The sequence below is a fragment of the Papilio machaon genome, chromosome 17, assembly GCF_912999745.1.
Source record: "Papilio machaon chromosome 17, ilPapMach1.1, whole genome shotgun sequence".
Taxonomy (NCBI): Eukaryota; Metazoa; Arthropoda; class Insecta; order Lepidoptera; family Papilionidae; genus Papilio; species Papilio machaon.
The window spans coordinates 1,561,345-1,577,956 of NC_060002.1; the positions used below are offsets into that span (position 1 = coordinate 1,561,345).

Consider the following 16,612-nt stretch of genomic DNA (forward strand, 5'->3'; position numbering starts at 1 on the left):
CATTATTTTCATTATTTTCATTATTATAATTTTTATCATTATTATCATTAATGTCATTTTTATCATTATTATCATTTTTACCATTATTATCATTTTTATCATTAATGTCATTTTTATCATTATTATCATTTTTATCATTAATGTAATTTTTATCATTTTTATCATTAATGTCATTTTTATCATTATTATCATTAATGTCATTTTATCGCTATTATCATTTTTATCATTATCATTTTTATCATTAATGTCATTTTTATCATTTTTATCATTATTATCATTTTTATCATTAATGTCATTTTTATCATTTTTATCATTTTTATCATTATTATAATTTTTATCATTAATGTCATTTCTATCATTATTATCATTTTTATCATTAACGTCATTTTTATCATTATTATCATTATTATCATTTTTATCATTAATGTCATTTTTATCATTTTTATCATTATTATCATTAATGTCATTTTTATCGCTTTTGTCATTTTTATCATTATTATCATTTTTTTCATTAACGTCATTTTTATCATTTTTATCATTAATGTCATTTTTATCATTTTTATCATTTTTATCATTTTTATCATTATTATCATTAATGTCATTTTTATCGCTTTTATCATTTTTATCATTATTATCATTTCTATCATTAATGTCATTTTTATCATTTTTATCATTAATGTCATTTTTATCATTTTTATCATTAACGTCAATTTTTTCATTAACGTCATTTTTATCATTTTTATCATTAATGTCATTTTTATCATTTTTATAATTTTTATCATTTTTATCATTATTATCATATATGTCATTTTTAACACATCATTTTTATCATTAATGTCATTTTTATCATTATTTTCATTTTTATCATTAATGTCATTTTTATCATTAATATAATTTTTATCATTATTATCATTATTTTCATTATTATCATTATTATCATTATTATCATTATTATCATTATTATCATTATTATCATTATTATCATTATTATCATTATTATAATTTTTATCATTTTTATCATTATTATCATTGATATCATTGTCATTTTTATCATTAATGTCATTATTATCATTTTTATCATTATTATCATTAATATCATTATTTTCATTTTTATCATTAATGTCATTATTATCATTATTATCATTTTTATCATTATAATAATTTTTATCATTAATATCATTAATGTCATTATTATCATTATCGTCATCATCGTCATCGTCATCGTCATCGTTATCATTATTATTTCTTTTATATTAATTCTGTCTCCGCCTGGCTGGTTTTTATATGAAAGATAAAGTAAATAAATAATGGTAAAATATAAACTATATAAATATATTATTATTATTATTATTTATTTAATATTTTATGCATATTACTTGTACACGATGTTTTTTTCTACAACTGTAACTATACAACTTTTTATAATTCTAAATGGCCTGTTATTTTACACACAACCTCATTCCACAGATTATAATCAGATATTATATTTAATTAATTAAGGTTATAAAATGAGTAGCAATTGCCTTTTAGCATATCTCCGTTTCTCAAGACGCATCAAAACCTTAATTACACATGTAAAAACCTCGAAAATATTGATGTGTGATATATACAACTTTTTGGTTTAATGTTTATTATTTTAAGTACTGGCCGTGACTAAGGTATACATGTATATATTTTATGAATAGTTGAGTGAACGGTGTAGCTTCTCACTCAGTTCGACGTTGTTGGTTACTACGGTACACATAACCTGCGTTTTATTTAATTTTGATGTGAAATTTTTTATATTATATTTATTAATTAATTATATTCGTATTAATCATATTAGTAATTATATAAATTATATTAAGATTAATAATTATATAAATTATATTAATATTATCCTCAATTAATTATTTTTTATAATTCATGAATGAATAAAGGTATATATATATATATATACCTATATATATATATATTATTTTAATATTATTAATTATTATTATTATTATTCATTCATTCATTCATTCCTGCATTCATTCATTCCTTCATTCCTTCATTCCTTCCTTCATTCATTCATTCATTCACTCATTCCTGCATTCATTTATTCCTTCATTCCTTCATTCCTTCCTTCATTCATTCATGCATTCCTTCATTCATTCATTCATTCATTCCTTCATTCATTCATTCATTTGTAATTTATTTATTTATTTAATATTTTATGCATATTACTTGTACACACACGATGTTTCACATCTGCCAGGCGTCCCGTGACGGCTCACGTTTTTTTTTTTATGTTAAAAGATGGCAAATGAGCAAACGGCCACCTGAATTCGCCAAAATAGCGAGGCAACCGTTGCCCATAGACACCCGCAAGTGCAGATGCGTTGCCTACCTTTAATCAACGGAGATGAGGACGCACAGAAAGAGGATATTTTCCCTTCCTTATTCGTCCCCTCTTCCGCTAAATCCACTTCCCATCCCATCCTTTCACCTTCACGCCTGTTTTCTGTGTCCCGGTCGACCCGGCCCATTTGTGAAGCCAACAAATATTGTTGCGGAATCTACCACTGATTCTACAACTTACCTTATGTAAAAGTATTTTTTTTTGTATTTGGTTTGGTTTAAATTCACAGTTAACAGGTGGCAGGATTATTAAGTTTAAGGTGAAATTTAGTTTTTTTTTTGTTTTTAATCTTGGGCTAAACCTGCTAAAAGCAGACAAGACAACAACTGTTGGGTTTGCTAGGATAGAAGTGACAAAATTTTTAAATAAAAAATCTCTGCTTTAAAGTAGGTACTCTGTACGAATGAGTTTTAGTTTGAAAGTTGCGAAGCGTGGGTGATTGTTCTGAGGAAACTTATGAGCGGCTCGCATGAGAAATGCTTTGTCTTATAACTTGTTTACTTCTTTCGGACCGAGTTATCTATTATGACATAACTATTATGAATCCTATTATCTGATCTTTATAAATGGATAGGCTTCTTCTTCTTTTGGTACCATCTCCTAATGAAGGTTAGCGACTATCATAGCTCCTTGAAATATACCACTGCAATGACACTTATAAATTAATACATATTGTTTTATATGTTTTGTCAAAGAGAGAGACAAGGATGACAATATGTAATTATACGGTTGTCATATTTTTCATGTAATATTTTTTGTTCGTATGTTTGTTTTTATAGCTGCGTAATATGTGGATTTTTATGTATGTAACTTTCTGACAACGTAGAGTCTTATCAAGTGAACTGTGTCGCACGACTGTGATTTCGAGTATATTCTAAAATAGTAAGTAATTTTATATTGAAATTATTTAGTTTAAATTGAAAATATTTGGCAATTGATGGCGCCATTTCATCTATTAGAGCCTTTTCATTTAGTTAGGTTAGGTCATTAATTTTCTTACGTTAATTTTGTTACATTTTACGTGAATTGTATGAATGAAGCTTAACAAGTTTCAATAACTACACAAAGTAATATATTTTTTATTATTAATGGCACACAGTATTAATTCTACTAAAACGAAATAACTCCTTTTAATCATCCTTCCGCAAACTTTTTAATTGGGAAAAAATACGTAATTTTTTTTTATTACATTTCGTATTTTTAACGAAAATTTATTGTCATGCAATAGCGGATATGTTAACGATAAAATGTCGTCGTGTTGACTGCTTTTAAAAATAATTTATATCTGTTATGTGTTTGTTTAAAAAATAATATAAAAGAAATAAAAATAATAAACGATTTCAATTTTTTTTTCTTTATTTAATAACATTTATTAATGACTACTAGCTGTCAAACGCGACTTTGACCGTTCGGTGATAGAAAAACTTAATAAGCAACCTTTGTGTTCTTTTAGACTATGTTCTACATCTGTGCCAAATTTTATCAAGATCCATTGAGCCGTTCCGGATATATTTTCAAACATACATCCAACCATCTAAACAATCGCATCTATAATATTAGTATGATAAAGAATTAGGAAGTTCAAATAACGTGGGAGTGTAAAGGAGTGGTTAGAATAGACATCTACTAAACTAACGAGTATCTACTAATGGTAGTCAAGTTCTGGTTTATTTTTAAAAAAACTGATGACCTTCAGTGCAAAGCTTTAAACCATTTTTGATTTCATATCTCAACTATAAAAGTTGCCCAACAACATTAAAAAAAAACTAAAAGCAACTGTCGTATTGAAAGTTGATAAATCATTACTTAATTAGATCTAAGTAATAGTTACGTTAAGGGAACCAATTAACAATTATACCAGGATTTTTACGAGTACATTGCGCTTATTTTCTGTCGCGTTTTTCTACTTTAAAATTAAAAAGGCACGTTCTAACATTACTTCGTTTCGTTCGTTCATTTTCGTACATAATTCAATGTAAATCTTTTAAAATTAGCTATTTTAGTCGCTTAGCGACTTACGCAATACAATTTCATAGTGGTTCGTACACAGCGCCCGTCGCCGACATTTTTATCTGTCATAAACAGTCGCTCACAACCAGTTTATCATGATGATCGTGAAAAAAGTCGATACAATATTAAAGATAGCGGAGCAAATGTGTACAGTATACACGAATTAGCTATGCCTGTTCTGACCGAATAGATAATTCGCACCGACGACTATGTACGCAGCGCGCGTAATCCGATTCCCACAACCACAACGCAACAATATTACATTCGACAATGTACGTTGCCTTATATGAAGTGCCTTAAATTAAAATATTAATAGTACAAAAAGACGTACATAATAGTATGACATGGCTAAAATATCAGAGTGGGTGACAAGATAAATTTAACGAGGGGTAAAATATTTTATGTACGTAAAAACTATAGTTCCGCCCTTATTAATGTCACTCCTATGTTGCCAGTTTGCACGAAATGAAATTATTATGACATGGCAATTTTTGGAAAAAGGTACTTTAGAGGGTCAGAAAAAAAGCCAATAATAGATGTTGACGTTTACCAGCCATATTTTTTTCTTGTAAGAAATGTACTTCTTATTTAATAAATTATCAAATTGTCTACTCTGGTACTATTAGTAGACAGAGATAAAGGAGTGTTCATCTTGTATATAAAATTCTCGTGTCACAGTTTTCGTTCCCGTACTCCTCCGAAACGGCTTGACCGATTCTCATGAAATTTTGTGAGCATATTCAGTAGGTCTGAGAATCGGCCAACATCTATTTTTCATACCCCCCCCCATTTTTTAACTGCGCGCGGACGGAGTCGCGGGCGACAGCTAGTCTAATATATAAAATTCTCAAGTCGCGGTGTTTGTGGTTAAACTCCTCCGAAACGGCTTGACCGATTCTCATGAAATTTTGTGAGCATATTCAGTAGGTCTGAGATTCGGCTACTATATATTTTTCATACCCCTTTTAAGTTTTTTTTTTTGGGCGCAGACGGAGTCGCGGGTGACATCTAGTATGTCTATACTAATATTATAAACAGAGGAAAGATTTGATTGTTTGTTAACAGTGAATAGGCTTTTAAAATACTGAACCAATTAGGAAAATTATTTCACTGTTGGAAAGCTACCCTATGTCTGGGTGACATAGACTATATTTGTAGATTTTTTTTTTTAACGGGCAACTGCTAGTTTTTCAAAATGCTGCGAAATTTAATTGTAGAATCCTTAGCTTTAGTATCAATTTTTTTTTTTTTGTCTCTGATTCTTTAAAGAGTAAGTATTTTCGTAGTGTAAATGCATAACAACATACAACTGTGTGTACTTTCTCATAGGTAATGTGTATATTTGAACGTTATGTAAGCAATATTATTGTATTGTTTATACAAGTATGATTAATTTCATCAATTTCCCGTTTAATGTGTGCTTACAATGTTACTAGTATTTATTGCCAAATGGGGGACTTCGCTCCTTAATTTAGGGGCGCGTCTGACATGACGTATTGCGTTAATTCGTCACATCATGTTTATTTATAGAGTAAGTTATGTTATTATAGGTTTACAGTTGGTTTCTGATACCAAAATCTTTGTCAAAAGAGATAACGATATGTTTTTAAAAGGGGATATTTGTTTCAAAAACTCTCGGTAAGTGAATTAATTATTATATTAGTTATTCTCTTCAACATCGGAAGAAAATATAGGTATTATTCGCGAGTAAAAGATTGCTACTAAGAAAATAATTTTGAATACGGTTTCGGTAGCTTGTGTGTATAGGTATATCTGAAGAAAAGTTTTTTAAAGCTTTTCTATTTATAACATACTAGCTATCGCCCGCGACTCCGTCCGCGCGGAATTAAAAAAAAACTTAATAAGCCTATGTGTTCTTTTAGATTATGTTCTACATTTGTGCCAAATTTTATCAAGATCCGGTGAGCCGTTCAGGAGATATCTTCAAAAAAACATATATCCATCTAAACATTCGCATTTATAATGTTAGTATGAATTATAAGTACTCAAGTATAACAATTTCTAAATACAAATATGGATTACTTAGCGAAGTTTATTGTAGTAAAAACGATAATATGTAATAATCTTCGTAGCTGTAAGAATAGGCAAAAATAAAATCAGATTTTTTTATCAATGTTTAATGTTGTACTTAAAGTTACAGCTTATAAATGACAATTCCAATGACTGTGGAAAAAAAAATGTCGAGTCTGATGACACTAAAAGTTTTCGTATTAGCCGACGAGGAAGGTACATTTTTATTTAACTTTCTAATCTTCTGTCCTATTGTTAGTTGACAGTTACTTAATGGGATCCTGAACTTTCGCTATTTAACAGGCAATTTAAAGAAATTAAGACCCTATCGGATCTTTAACACTCTTGATTCTTTTAGTAAGAAAATACTTAACATATTTTATTTATTTAACCTTCGTACAGAATAAAAAATAACAAAAGAGAACGTGATACATTTTAGATGACTCTAAATCTTAACATTTTAACAGCTGTTTTTTTTGTGACTGATTAGTCACTGTTTGCCTTGAAGAGGCACTACAGTTTCACCGGGCTTGAGGTGTCCTGGCGCAGATGGCGCTTAGCCTAATCCTCGTTTAAGAATAACTAGTCTCGAGGGCTCCCTCAGGAGCCTCGGCTCGGGCTGTTACTTCAGCAACAGCTGATCCTTAGACAGAGTCTATTTAAAGGTAATTTTGGTTTTGGCCCCTCGATCAAAGCAACATAAATCGTTGAAACTAATATTGAGTTAGATCATGAGTTGGTTGATGAACTTCGGTTGAGTCCCGAGAATAACGTTGCGCGATTTCCCTTCACACAACGTTGAATCGTCGACGAGAATCGTCTATTTGGTCAGTACAGGCATAGCGACTACATGTCAACTGTACAGATTTGCACCGCCATCTTGAAAGTTGCAGCAACTTTTCTCACAACGATCTTGACAAACAGGTTGTAAGCGAATTGTATTCGAATAAATTTAGTCATTAATTATTATTTTTCTTATTAAATAAGAAAATGAAGACGATATTGAAAAGTTAAAAACAAAAATAAGTTGTACACTTATTTGATTTTTTTTCTGTTTAAACGATTATTTAAACGAAATTTAAACAGAAATACTTTTCATCATCCCTTTGAGATACTCATACTTCTGAAAAATCCATTATTATTGTTCAGGTTTTTTTATAAAATATATCCAAAAGGCTTTGGTTTGGGAAAAACTCTACTTATAAATATAGATACGTACATATTCTTTCCTATTTTTAAATATTCCATTAGTAACCTTTAAATGTAATAAATGAAAGTATTCGTAAACCTCCTTTAAAAGCAAGACTGTATTAAATTGCCTTCTCAAGTATCAATATTGAATATTAAATGCAAAGTTCGCGGGATTTTGAGCAAGTGGAAGAGGTAAGGAACTCTTAACGAGCGATTGCGGTTATTCGAGGACCACTTAAAACCTAATTTAGCAAATAGAAATTATGTTAATAGTGAAATTAGCTTTTAACTACGTATTCTACAGCTTATCTGTAATGATGTAGTTGATTTCAATCCTTCGTTCATAATCATTATAAAAATTCAAACCAATTTAAAGAGCAATGTAAAAAAAAGAAAGAAATGAAACATTGTCTATTATTTTATACAATGTCTATGGCTATAATTATTTAAAAAACATAGCTTTCTCATTAAAAGTTTAGTCTAAAGAAAACATCATGAGAAATGCGACTGTCTACAGAAGTAAAGTTCTAATGAATAATACGAGAAGTTGGACTAAAGATGGCTACATAAGTTTGAATCTGCCGATCTGTTTTTCCCTTTTTAATTAACCAAAACTTTCCCCTTATAAGGAAGAAATCGAATTGATTTTTATTGAAAACGAGATAATCAAAAATGGAATGTAATTTCGTACTTTAGCTGTAATTAGGTTAATTTTTGTCCACTTTTGAAAAGTTTTGCTTGAACAAACAAATTTGTCAAACATATTTAATCGTTTACTGAGTGCTGTACTAAGGTAAAGTAGTTGTTTTTGCCTCACTTAAATAGACTAGTGTATATCTTATTAATATTATAAACACGAATAATTAGATGGATAAATGGATGGATGGATGGATGTTTGTTTGAAGGTATCTCCAAAACGGCTCAACGGATTTCGATAAAATTTGGCATATATGTAGAGCATAGTTTGAAAGGACACATAGACTACTAGTTTAGTTTTTTTAATTCCGCAGACGGAGTCGCGGGTGACAACTAGTTATCTATATTAATTGAGCCCTTTGTTATTTTAACAATATAAATAGGTAAGGAAAGTCTGTGCTTAAATTGTTAAACTTTCATTCATTCTCCCCTAAACTAAATATACCTACAATGACAAATACTGACCAACAAAAGACCCTTAGATGGTTGTTCAAATAATAATAATAGTATATTTTGTTACGAATAACTGTGAGCTTTTACTTTCAAAAAAGTTGAAAGGGATGGCAATAGGTTTGTGTACAAGTTTTTCAATAATGGAAACCCGTGATAAGAACAGTTAAAGAATTAAGTTATAAATAACACGAAACAAAACTTATTAGATTGAATATATCCTCTCGATAAGTAAATTAATCAGTTAGCATTCTAACGTCAAAGTCATCATCTGTCAGCTACTTGGGTTCTTAAAAATTTTTGTGTTGTTAAAATTATGAAATCACACTGTCTAAATCTTTTAATTTTATTTACGATCTTTGAACTATGCATAAGTCGAAGATATGACAATTTCACACTATTCAGTGCGACACCAACAGAAGAATATCATTTAAATTTCTTACAAAATTTGGTATCCGAAAAATATATAGATGTTATATTTTGGAAGAAGCCGTCTAAATTATATAATGATGTTCATTTCATAGTCAATCCTATGGACTTAGAACTATTCAAAGAAAGGACTCGTCATTTCAAACTGCAAACACAAGTGTTATTAACAGATGTGCAAAGGTAATAAGTGTTTTTACTACAAACTAATTGTTGTTATCAATGTTTTGTAAGATAATGACAGGGATAATGATATATTCTGTAGAGATTCAGCTCTCAGAAACCTTCGATTACTACGTTTCATAAGAACATTTGCACGATGGTAAATATAAAGGCATAGGAGTATTGAAGGATTAAAAAACAAAAACCAACTCGTATGAGTAAGATAAGAATTTTTAAAAGAAAAATTAAATCTTATTTTTTGAACCTTAGATCTCAAACAATTGCATACTTGGATTTTAAAAATAATAATAATTTAATATTATTTTCTAGTGCATTCGATTCCCAGAATATGAAAAAGTACGTGACACCCAAAGTTGATTCATTCAATTGGGAGTACTATCACACATTGGAAGATATTTATCAATGGATGTCAGATTTAGCAGTCCAAAATCCTGAACGAGTCGAACTTCGTACTATTGGTCAATCTGTTGAAGGGAGAGACATTCAAGCGGTTTTAATTAAGAAAGAAAAGGGTAAAGCTAACGTGATTATTGACGGTGGTATGCACGGAAATGAATGGATATCCACCGTCTTTGTGACATTTTTGATAAAAAGACTTGTATATGCTAAGGGCGAGGATGATATACTGTATGATCTGGCCAATAAATATCACTGGTACTTAATACCGGTAGTGAATCCTGATGGTTTCGACTATAGTATCAAACATGTTAGTATTTTTCTCCAATTTCAATTTGTTTTATTATTTTTGGTATCGGAGAAAATTTTAAAGATACCTCGTAAGTGGAAAACAGAGCCGTAGCTAACATCAAGTGAAATAAAATAAGGTTCTTTGCATGGGCGCCGCCAGGAAGGGGCGGACCCTCAAAAAATACTTCGAATAAGACCATATTAATGGTATTCTCCCAGACCTAGTCTAAATCATCGGCTGGCAACGTCTATGGTTCCGTTTTTAAACTCCTAACAGAGATAAATTTTTTAGGATCGCCTGTGGCGCAAAAATAGAAGGATATTCAGTACGGGTGAAGGAGTTGATTTGAATAGAAACTTTGAACACAATTTTGGAAGTAAGTTTAAATTTTTAAATAAAAACATACTTGAATTAATTCATAGAAAAAGATTGGCCGGAAATTATAACACATAATGACTACTTATAATATAACGATATTTTGAAGTTTGAAGTTTGCATTTAATTTGATAAATTTCACAGAATACGGTACCAGTGCCAACGTAAAAGACGATAATTACGGTGGTACAGAACCCTTCTCAGAACCCGAATCGAAAGCTCTAGCCGGATTTATAACAAGTAAACGGGATCGTTTGAAATTTTATATCTCGTTTCATGCATATGGTCAAAAAATTATAATACCCTACGACGATAGAGTGCAACACGTTGAAAATTTTTCGGAAATGGTAATATATTTATGCATATTCCTAACAATTATATAGCTAAATATAAAGCTACTAACAAACAATTTATATGTTTACTAACACTTTAAATTTCAGGATAACTACGCGAAGCAAGCAATATTACGAATGTATAGGTTGAATGGAGTAAAATATGGTGTTGGTACTATATATGATACGTTAGGTCTGGATAATTTCATTTAATATCAAATATTTTACTACTAACTTTAATTCTCTATTAAAAATATTTACAATATTTTTAAGGTTTACGTGCCTCTGGAAGTAGTACAACTTGGGTGAAGAAAAATTTCAAAACAAAGTAAGTATTTTAAAAGATGCTTCACTTGATTTACAATTGAAAAATGACTTCGAGAAAATGGCATTACTGTCATATCTTTGACTCTAAAGTGCCTTTATTCTAATCACATATGTAACTTAGCTTTCATCGTTGAAATCATCAGCTTGTATCAGCCCACTGCTTGATGTAAATCTTTTCCGATGACTTCCACCTTTTGTATTTCAAGATTATTTAATTGCTCTACTAGAGCTATATGGCTATGAAGACTATAGTTATTATTGTTACAATATTTTCCCTTTTAGATATGTGATAACATTTCTTTTACGCGACAACGGGAGTTACGGTTATGCGCTACCAAACGAGCAGATAAGGCCAACCTGCGAAGAGACCTTGCAAGGTCTTGTTGAACTGATGACTGCTCGCCCCAGACGTATTCGTTCAGACTTGTTCAATGCGGCCCAAAAACCTGGGAACACAATTGTGATATTAACAGTGGTTTATTTTTTTATATGTTATATTTTGTTTTGTTAATGTAATGTTTTTTATAAAAAATGTGTATTAAAGTTTTGTATATAAGTTGCTTATTACTTTCGTGAGATACGACTTCACATTTTTTGAGGTTTCAAAGTTGGAAAGGAAAACTGTTTTTGCAAGGAATTGATTGCGGAAAAACCACGATATCATCATGGTCGTGAAGTGTCAGTAATATTTCCAATGCTCAAATATCCATACCTCTTCTATTTCGGGAGTAGATCAGGGGTTATAAGAATAAACTAGGCCCTTATGATATTTAGCATAGCTTTTTGACCTAGGTCATGTCATCTAACCATTCTATCCACGGTATATATAAATCAAAAAGTTGTATAGGGTGTTAATAATCTGTGATGCTATCCATAGATAAAATTTAATGCTCATTAAAATAAAATTGAAGTACAGACGTCAATCTGACAAACCAAAAATACAATAAATTATAAATTATATAATCGTTTTTAGAAATCATAGTATTTTTCTAGAATAATGTTAATAGCATTTCGGGTAGTCATTGTTTATTTGGTGACAATATTTCCCTTTGATGAATGCACGCAGAAAAAATACCATAACCACACGCTGTATCGAGCTATACCAATGAGCGAAAAACATCTAAAATTCTTCAAAGATCTAAACCAATTTTATGACGTAAACTATTGGAGACCACCCGGAAAAATCAGCAAATCAGTGGAGTTTATAATATCACCTGAAGACAAGCCAGCATTTACGAAAGATGCCGAACATTTGGGTATCTACTTGGTGACAATCATGGATAACGTACAAAGGTATTGTATATATATTTCAGTACATATGACGTTTAACTATTTGTTTAATACTTAAAAATCATATACTAACAAATGGAATAGACTATTACTAATTTTCTAGGAATTAAAGCTCTTGGCAGCTTAATATTTGTTGATGTAAAAAAACTATTCGGATTTTAGGGCATTCGATGGACAAACCGTGCGAAGTTACGTAAGAAGAAAAATGGAACAGTTTGATTGGCGTAGTTATTTTAAAACAATTGATATCTACAAGTGGTTATTTGATCTTGGAAATGAATATCCTCAGGAGGTTTACTTAGAGAGTATTGGAAAAACTTTGGAGAACCGAGATATTATTGCAGTTAGAATTCTTTTAGGCACCGGTAAAAGAAGGTACATAGAAAATATAACAGCCTAATTTAAATTAACAAAATTACGTTCTTATACAAAAAAAGCGTTATAGTAGTGAGTGGTAGACTCTTGAGACTCATAGACATCTTCAACTACGTAATATAACAGATGCATTGCCTACTTGTATTGGACAGCGAAGAAGATAAACAAAAGGATTTTTACTTTTAATTTTCTCTACTCTGTCGAGCCCATCTTCATTCCCATCATCTCTTCATTATAAATTAAACGATGCATTAGACGAAATGCGGATATACTATTTCTTCCTGACTTCTGTATGATCGTTGAATAAATACCACACTGCCTAGTGTAAAAAAAACATAAAGATCTCTATGTTCTCAGACCTAAGGTGATAGTTGAAGGCGGAATACACGCTCGAGAATGGATATCTCCAGCATTCGTGACGTACATGATTAACCAAATCCTCCATGCGCCTAAATCAAATAATACGGCATTGAAAGAAATCGCTTATGCATACGAATGGTATTTCGTGCCAATCTTAAATCCGGACGGCTACGAAATAACTCATACTTCGGTAAGATTTTTAATTGTAGAGTTTTTATGGCACTGATTACTGAACATAAGTAATTTTTTTAGTAAGATATTTAATAAGTTCATGGGATAACATTTATTATTGTATTTTCAGGATCGTTTATGGAGGAAAAATAGTCGAGGCGTTGATCTAAACAGAAATTTTGGGATCGCATTTGGAAGTAAAAATTCTCACATGTTTTACTTGAATTTCAATTTTTTTTTAAATCAACCATTTTTAATTTTATGCTATCATTTCAGCTGTCGGAGTCAGTTTTAGTTCATGGGATAGTTCATATTGCGGTGATCACGCTTTTTCTGAACGAGAAAGTTCTTCTATGGCTTCATTCGTGCGTTCCAAAAGCGAAGACTTGGAATATTATCTCGCATTTCATTCATACGGCCAATATATGATAATACCTTACACATTCACAAAGAAACATTTAGAAAATTACGAAGAAGTGGTAAATAAATTTAAAGACATCAATTATTTAACAATAAACTATCAAAAAATAAAAGCATATTAACAAAGAAGCTAAGCTAGTAGTGGTTCTTAATAAGTTGCCAGCAGCAACAACATCTATTGCAAGAATCTGTCTGCTTGACCAATACAATACCACAACCACACAGAAGACAGACGTGAAATGGAAGTAATTCCACGTTTCGTCTGATGAGTACGCATGCCTAAGGCCTAATTTTAGTCCTTATTTTAGGCCTAAGTTTAGTAATTTTAGTTTATAATAAAAAAGCTAAGATTTCTTTCGATTTATTTGATTTGATAGAAAAATCTTTGTGTGTATTTCAGTACGCAATGGGTAAGAAAGCAGCACTAAGAATTGCTGATAAACACGGAACCGGATATACTGTAGGAACGGCTTATGATACCGTCGGTAAAAAATATACATATTTTTCTCTAAATCTTAATAAGCAATGTGGTAATCAAATGAAGTTTAAACTAGAAATCGTCGAACGAAATATGCTTTACTTAGATGACTTTCTAGTTCATTCATAGAATGTTCTTTCTTAAAAAAAATATAATTTATACCTTATCTTGCTTACAAAATAAATATAATTCTAGGCTACTTAACATCTGGAGTTAGTGGATGCTGGGTCAAGAAAACATTTAAAGTTCCGTAAGTATATTTACGTACCTAAAGACATTCAATATACACGTATTAAGAGACTGGGCAGCACAAATCAAACTGCATAATCTACGGAATGTCTCGTTTAATATTCCCACATGTAAAGTGGAATTTGTTTGCCACTGACGTTTGCATTACTGATGGTGATGTTTAAAGTGTTTGTATGGAATCTTTTGAATATCCACTGCACGAGTATATCTGATTTACGAGTATTTGAATCTCTTTGGTTCTAGTTGAATGTTTTTACTATTTTTATTATTATTAGTCATCAGCACACTATACATCCCCACCGAGGGGCTCGGAGCCTACCCTAAGTTAGGGGTGACTAGGCGGGTGCAGTGCGGGTTGATTGACTTCACACATATCTATGTCACAATTTCTTCTCAGATATGTACAGGTTGCATCACGATGTTTTCCTTCATCGTAAGAACGTCGGATAAATGTACATATGTAAATCGAAACTTGAAAAGTACATGGCGGGATTCGAATCCAGGACCTGCAGATTGCAAGTCAAGTGTTTAACCTCTGAGCCACCGACGATCATATTTGTTATTATTGCTTTTTAGATATGTGATGACGTTCGAGCTTCGAGATGAAGGATACTACGGTTTCGCACTACCTCCGGCAGACATCTTACCGACATGCGAAGAAACGATGGACGGTGTACTATCTTTGCTTTCACCAACCCAACGGAAACTTTCGCAAGCTAAGGGCGGACAGGGTCACAACATTTTGGATAGATTAGTGACAGCTTGGAACATAGTTTTGTTTATATTTGTACGTTACGGTTAGATGTATGTCTATTGTAGATTTTTTGTATTATTCTGCCTATATTTTGTAAAGTCCATTTATGCGTTATTGCGATTATATTAAAAACTCTTACTTTGGTATATTTGTTTTTACTTTATATTAGATGTGGAAAAGTTTTTTTTTAATTCCAAATAACTCTTACATAGTTTTTTATTATTTAAAATTCTTATATTTCAACGGCTCGGATGTTTTACGTAGCTGTAGTAAGATAAACTGACGCTATCCGTTAACCTGGGTACACGTTGGGTGTTTGAAAGACACTAGTACCGCTTTTTTAGATCTATAACCCATTTGGCGTCTATAAACAATAAGGTACTCTTACTTAATATCCGTTTCACTAGACGTAAACTAACTTTGGTAATTCAAAGTGCAAGCCTCAAAACGCCTAGATCTGTTATTATCATAATTAACCAAAAATTCAAAGCCATTGTACCAAACAAAATGCTCCGATTATTATCCTTACGAAAATTAATGAATGTATTTTAGCGTCCACAGTTGCATTATTTTATATGTAAACGATGTTATCGTAGGTGGTAATATGAGTAATGATCCATGTAATCGTTTAGGCGTCACGACAAATCGTCTGATCACGTGACCTGTACCCATTAATTTTCATTCTATCAACCAATATTAGATGACACAGCTCGACATTCGACTATCGAATGAATTGTACGAAATACGTGAGACTGCATTCCAACTGAAAGTTCAATTTATAATAGTCGTGCGGTCGTTACATTTATAGCATGAGTGTCGTTTTATTTAGCGTGGCGCAATTTTGTACTTTATATTCGGTTATTAAAGGTGATTATTCCGCTGTTTGCTTGAATTAAGTAGCCTTTTTCACATCACCTCTTTTGTTTATCGATATAATAATTTGTAATTTGATATATCATCTATTTTGTTGCCTTGATTATAAAAATTATATTTTTAATAATGTCAGGTCTAGAAGCATTAATTGATGCATTATAAAAACTGTGTTCTTTATTTAAAAAATGTTTTATAATAGAAAATAAAATAATACAATTGCAGAACAGACTGAAACGAATCCACGAGAAGTAAAATGAAACTACGGGAACGTTCTCTCGTTAACTTTAATAATCACTGGAGGATACTCTAGATTAAGCAGAAAATTTAAAGATACAGCGAAATTCTTGCCAGCACTCAAGTGGCCCTTCAATGCACTACAGTCTTTGTCTACGCCGTCTGTACGAACTGGGACACTGCACAATTTATTTTATGGTATTCAGACAATTTTCTCTCTTATGTCCGTGGCGTGTTACTTGAATAAATTCCTGTCTATTGTAATTCGTACATTTATTACTTCTCTGTGAATAGATGGAGGGTCATTAAGATCCTC

General features: G+C 30.9%; 2 protein-coding genes across 2 annotated transcripts; both read left to right on the forward strand.

Annotated features, from left to right (window-relative positions):
- Window positions 1–9,182: 9,182 nt before the first annotated feature.
- On the forward strand, window positions 9,183–12,074 carry LOC123721896 (zinc carboxypeptidase-like). The gene is made up of 8 exons (XM_045681984.1): window positions 9,183–9,370; window positions 9,680–10,076; window positions 10,350–10,434; window positions 10,578–10,780; window positions 10,874–10,958; window positions 11,039–11,093; window positions 11,375–11,552; window positions 12,066–12,074. The coding sequence occupies exons 1-8, from the start codon at window positions 9,294–9,296 to the stop codon at window positions 12,072–12,074; spliced, it is 1,089 nt and encodes a 362-aa protein (XP_045537940.1). The 5' UTR covers window positions 9,183–9,293.
- Window positions 12,075–12,197: 123 nt separating this feature from the next.
- Window positions 12,198–15,237, forward strand: LOC106708635 (zinc carboxypeptidase). The gene is made up of 8 exons (XM_045681985.1): window positions 12,198–12,385; window positions 12,545–12,757; window positions 13,115–13,307; window positions 13,419–13,485; window positions 13,565–13,767; window positions 14,109–14,193; window positions 14,382–14,436; window positions 15,012–15,237. Exons 1-8 carry the CDS (start codon window positions 12,198–12,200, stop codon window positions 15,235–15,237), a joined length of 1,230 nt encoding a protein of 409 aa, XP_045537941.1.
- Window positions 15,238–16,612: the final 1,375 nt, after the last annotated feature.

Coding starts and splice junctions, on each gene's coding strand:
- LOC123721896 (XM_045681984.1), top strand. CDS start 9,294: ATGGACTTAGAACTATTCAAAGAAAGGACTCGTCATTTCAAACTGCAA. Junction 10,077..10,349: donor TCGACTATAGTATCAAACAT/GTTAGTATTTTT, acceptor TAAATTTTTTAG/GATCGCCTGTGGCGCAAAAA. Junction 10,781..10,873: donor TTGAAAATTTTTCGGAAATG/GTAATATATTTA, acceptor TTTAAATTTCAG/GATAACTACGCGAAGCAAGC.
- LOC106708635 (XM_045681985.1), top strand. CDS start 12,198: ATGAGCGAAAAACATCTAAAATTCTTCAAAGATCTAAACCAATTTTAT. Junction 12,386..12,544: donor ATCATGGATAACGTACAAAG/GTATTGTATATA, acceptor TTCGGATTTTAG/GGCATTCGATGGACAAACCG. Junction 14,437..15,011: donor AAGAAAACATTTAAAGTTCC/GTAAGTATATTT, acceptor ATTGCTTTTTAG/ATATGTGATGACGTTCGAGC.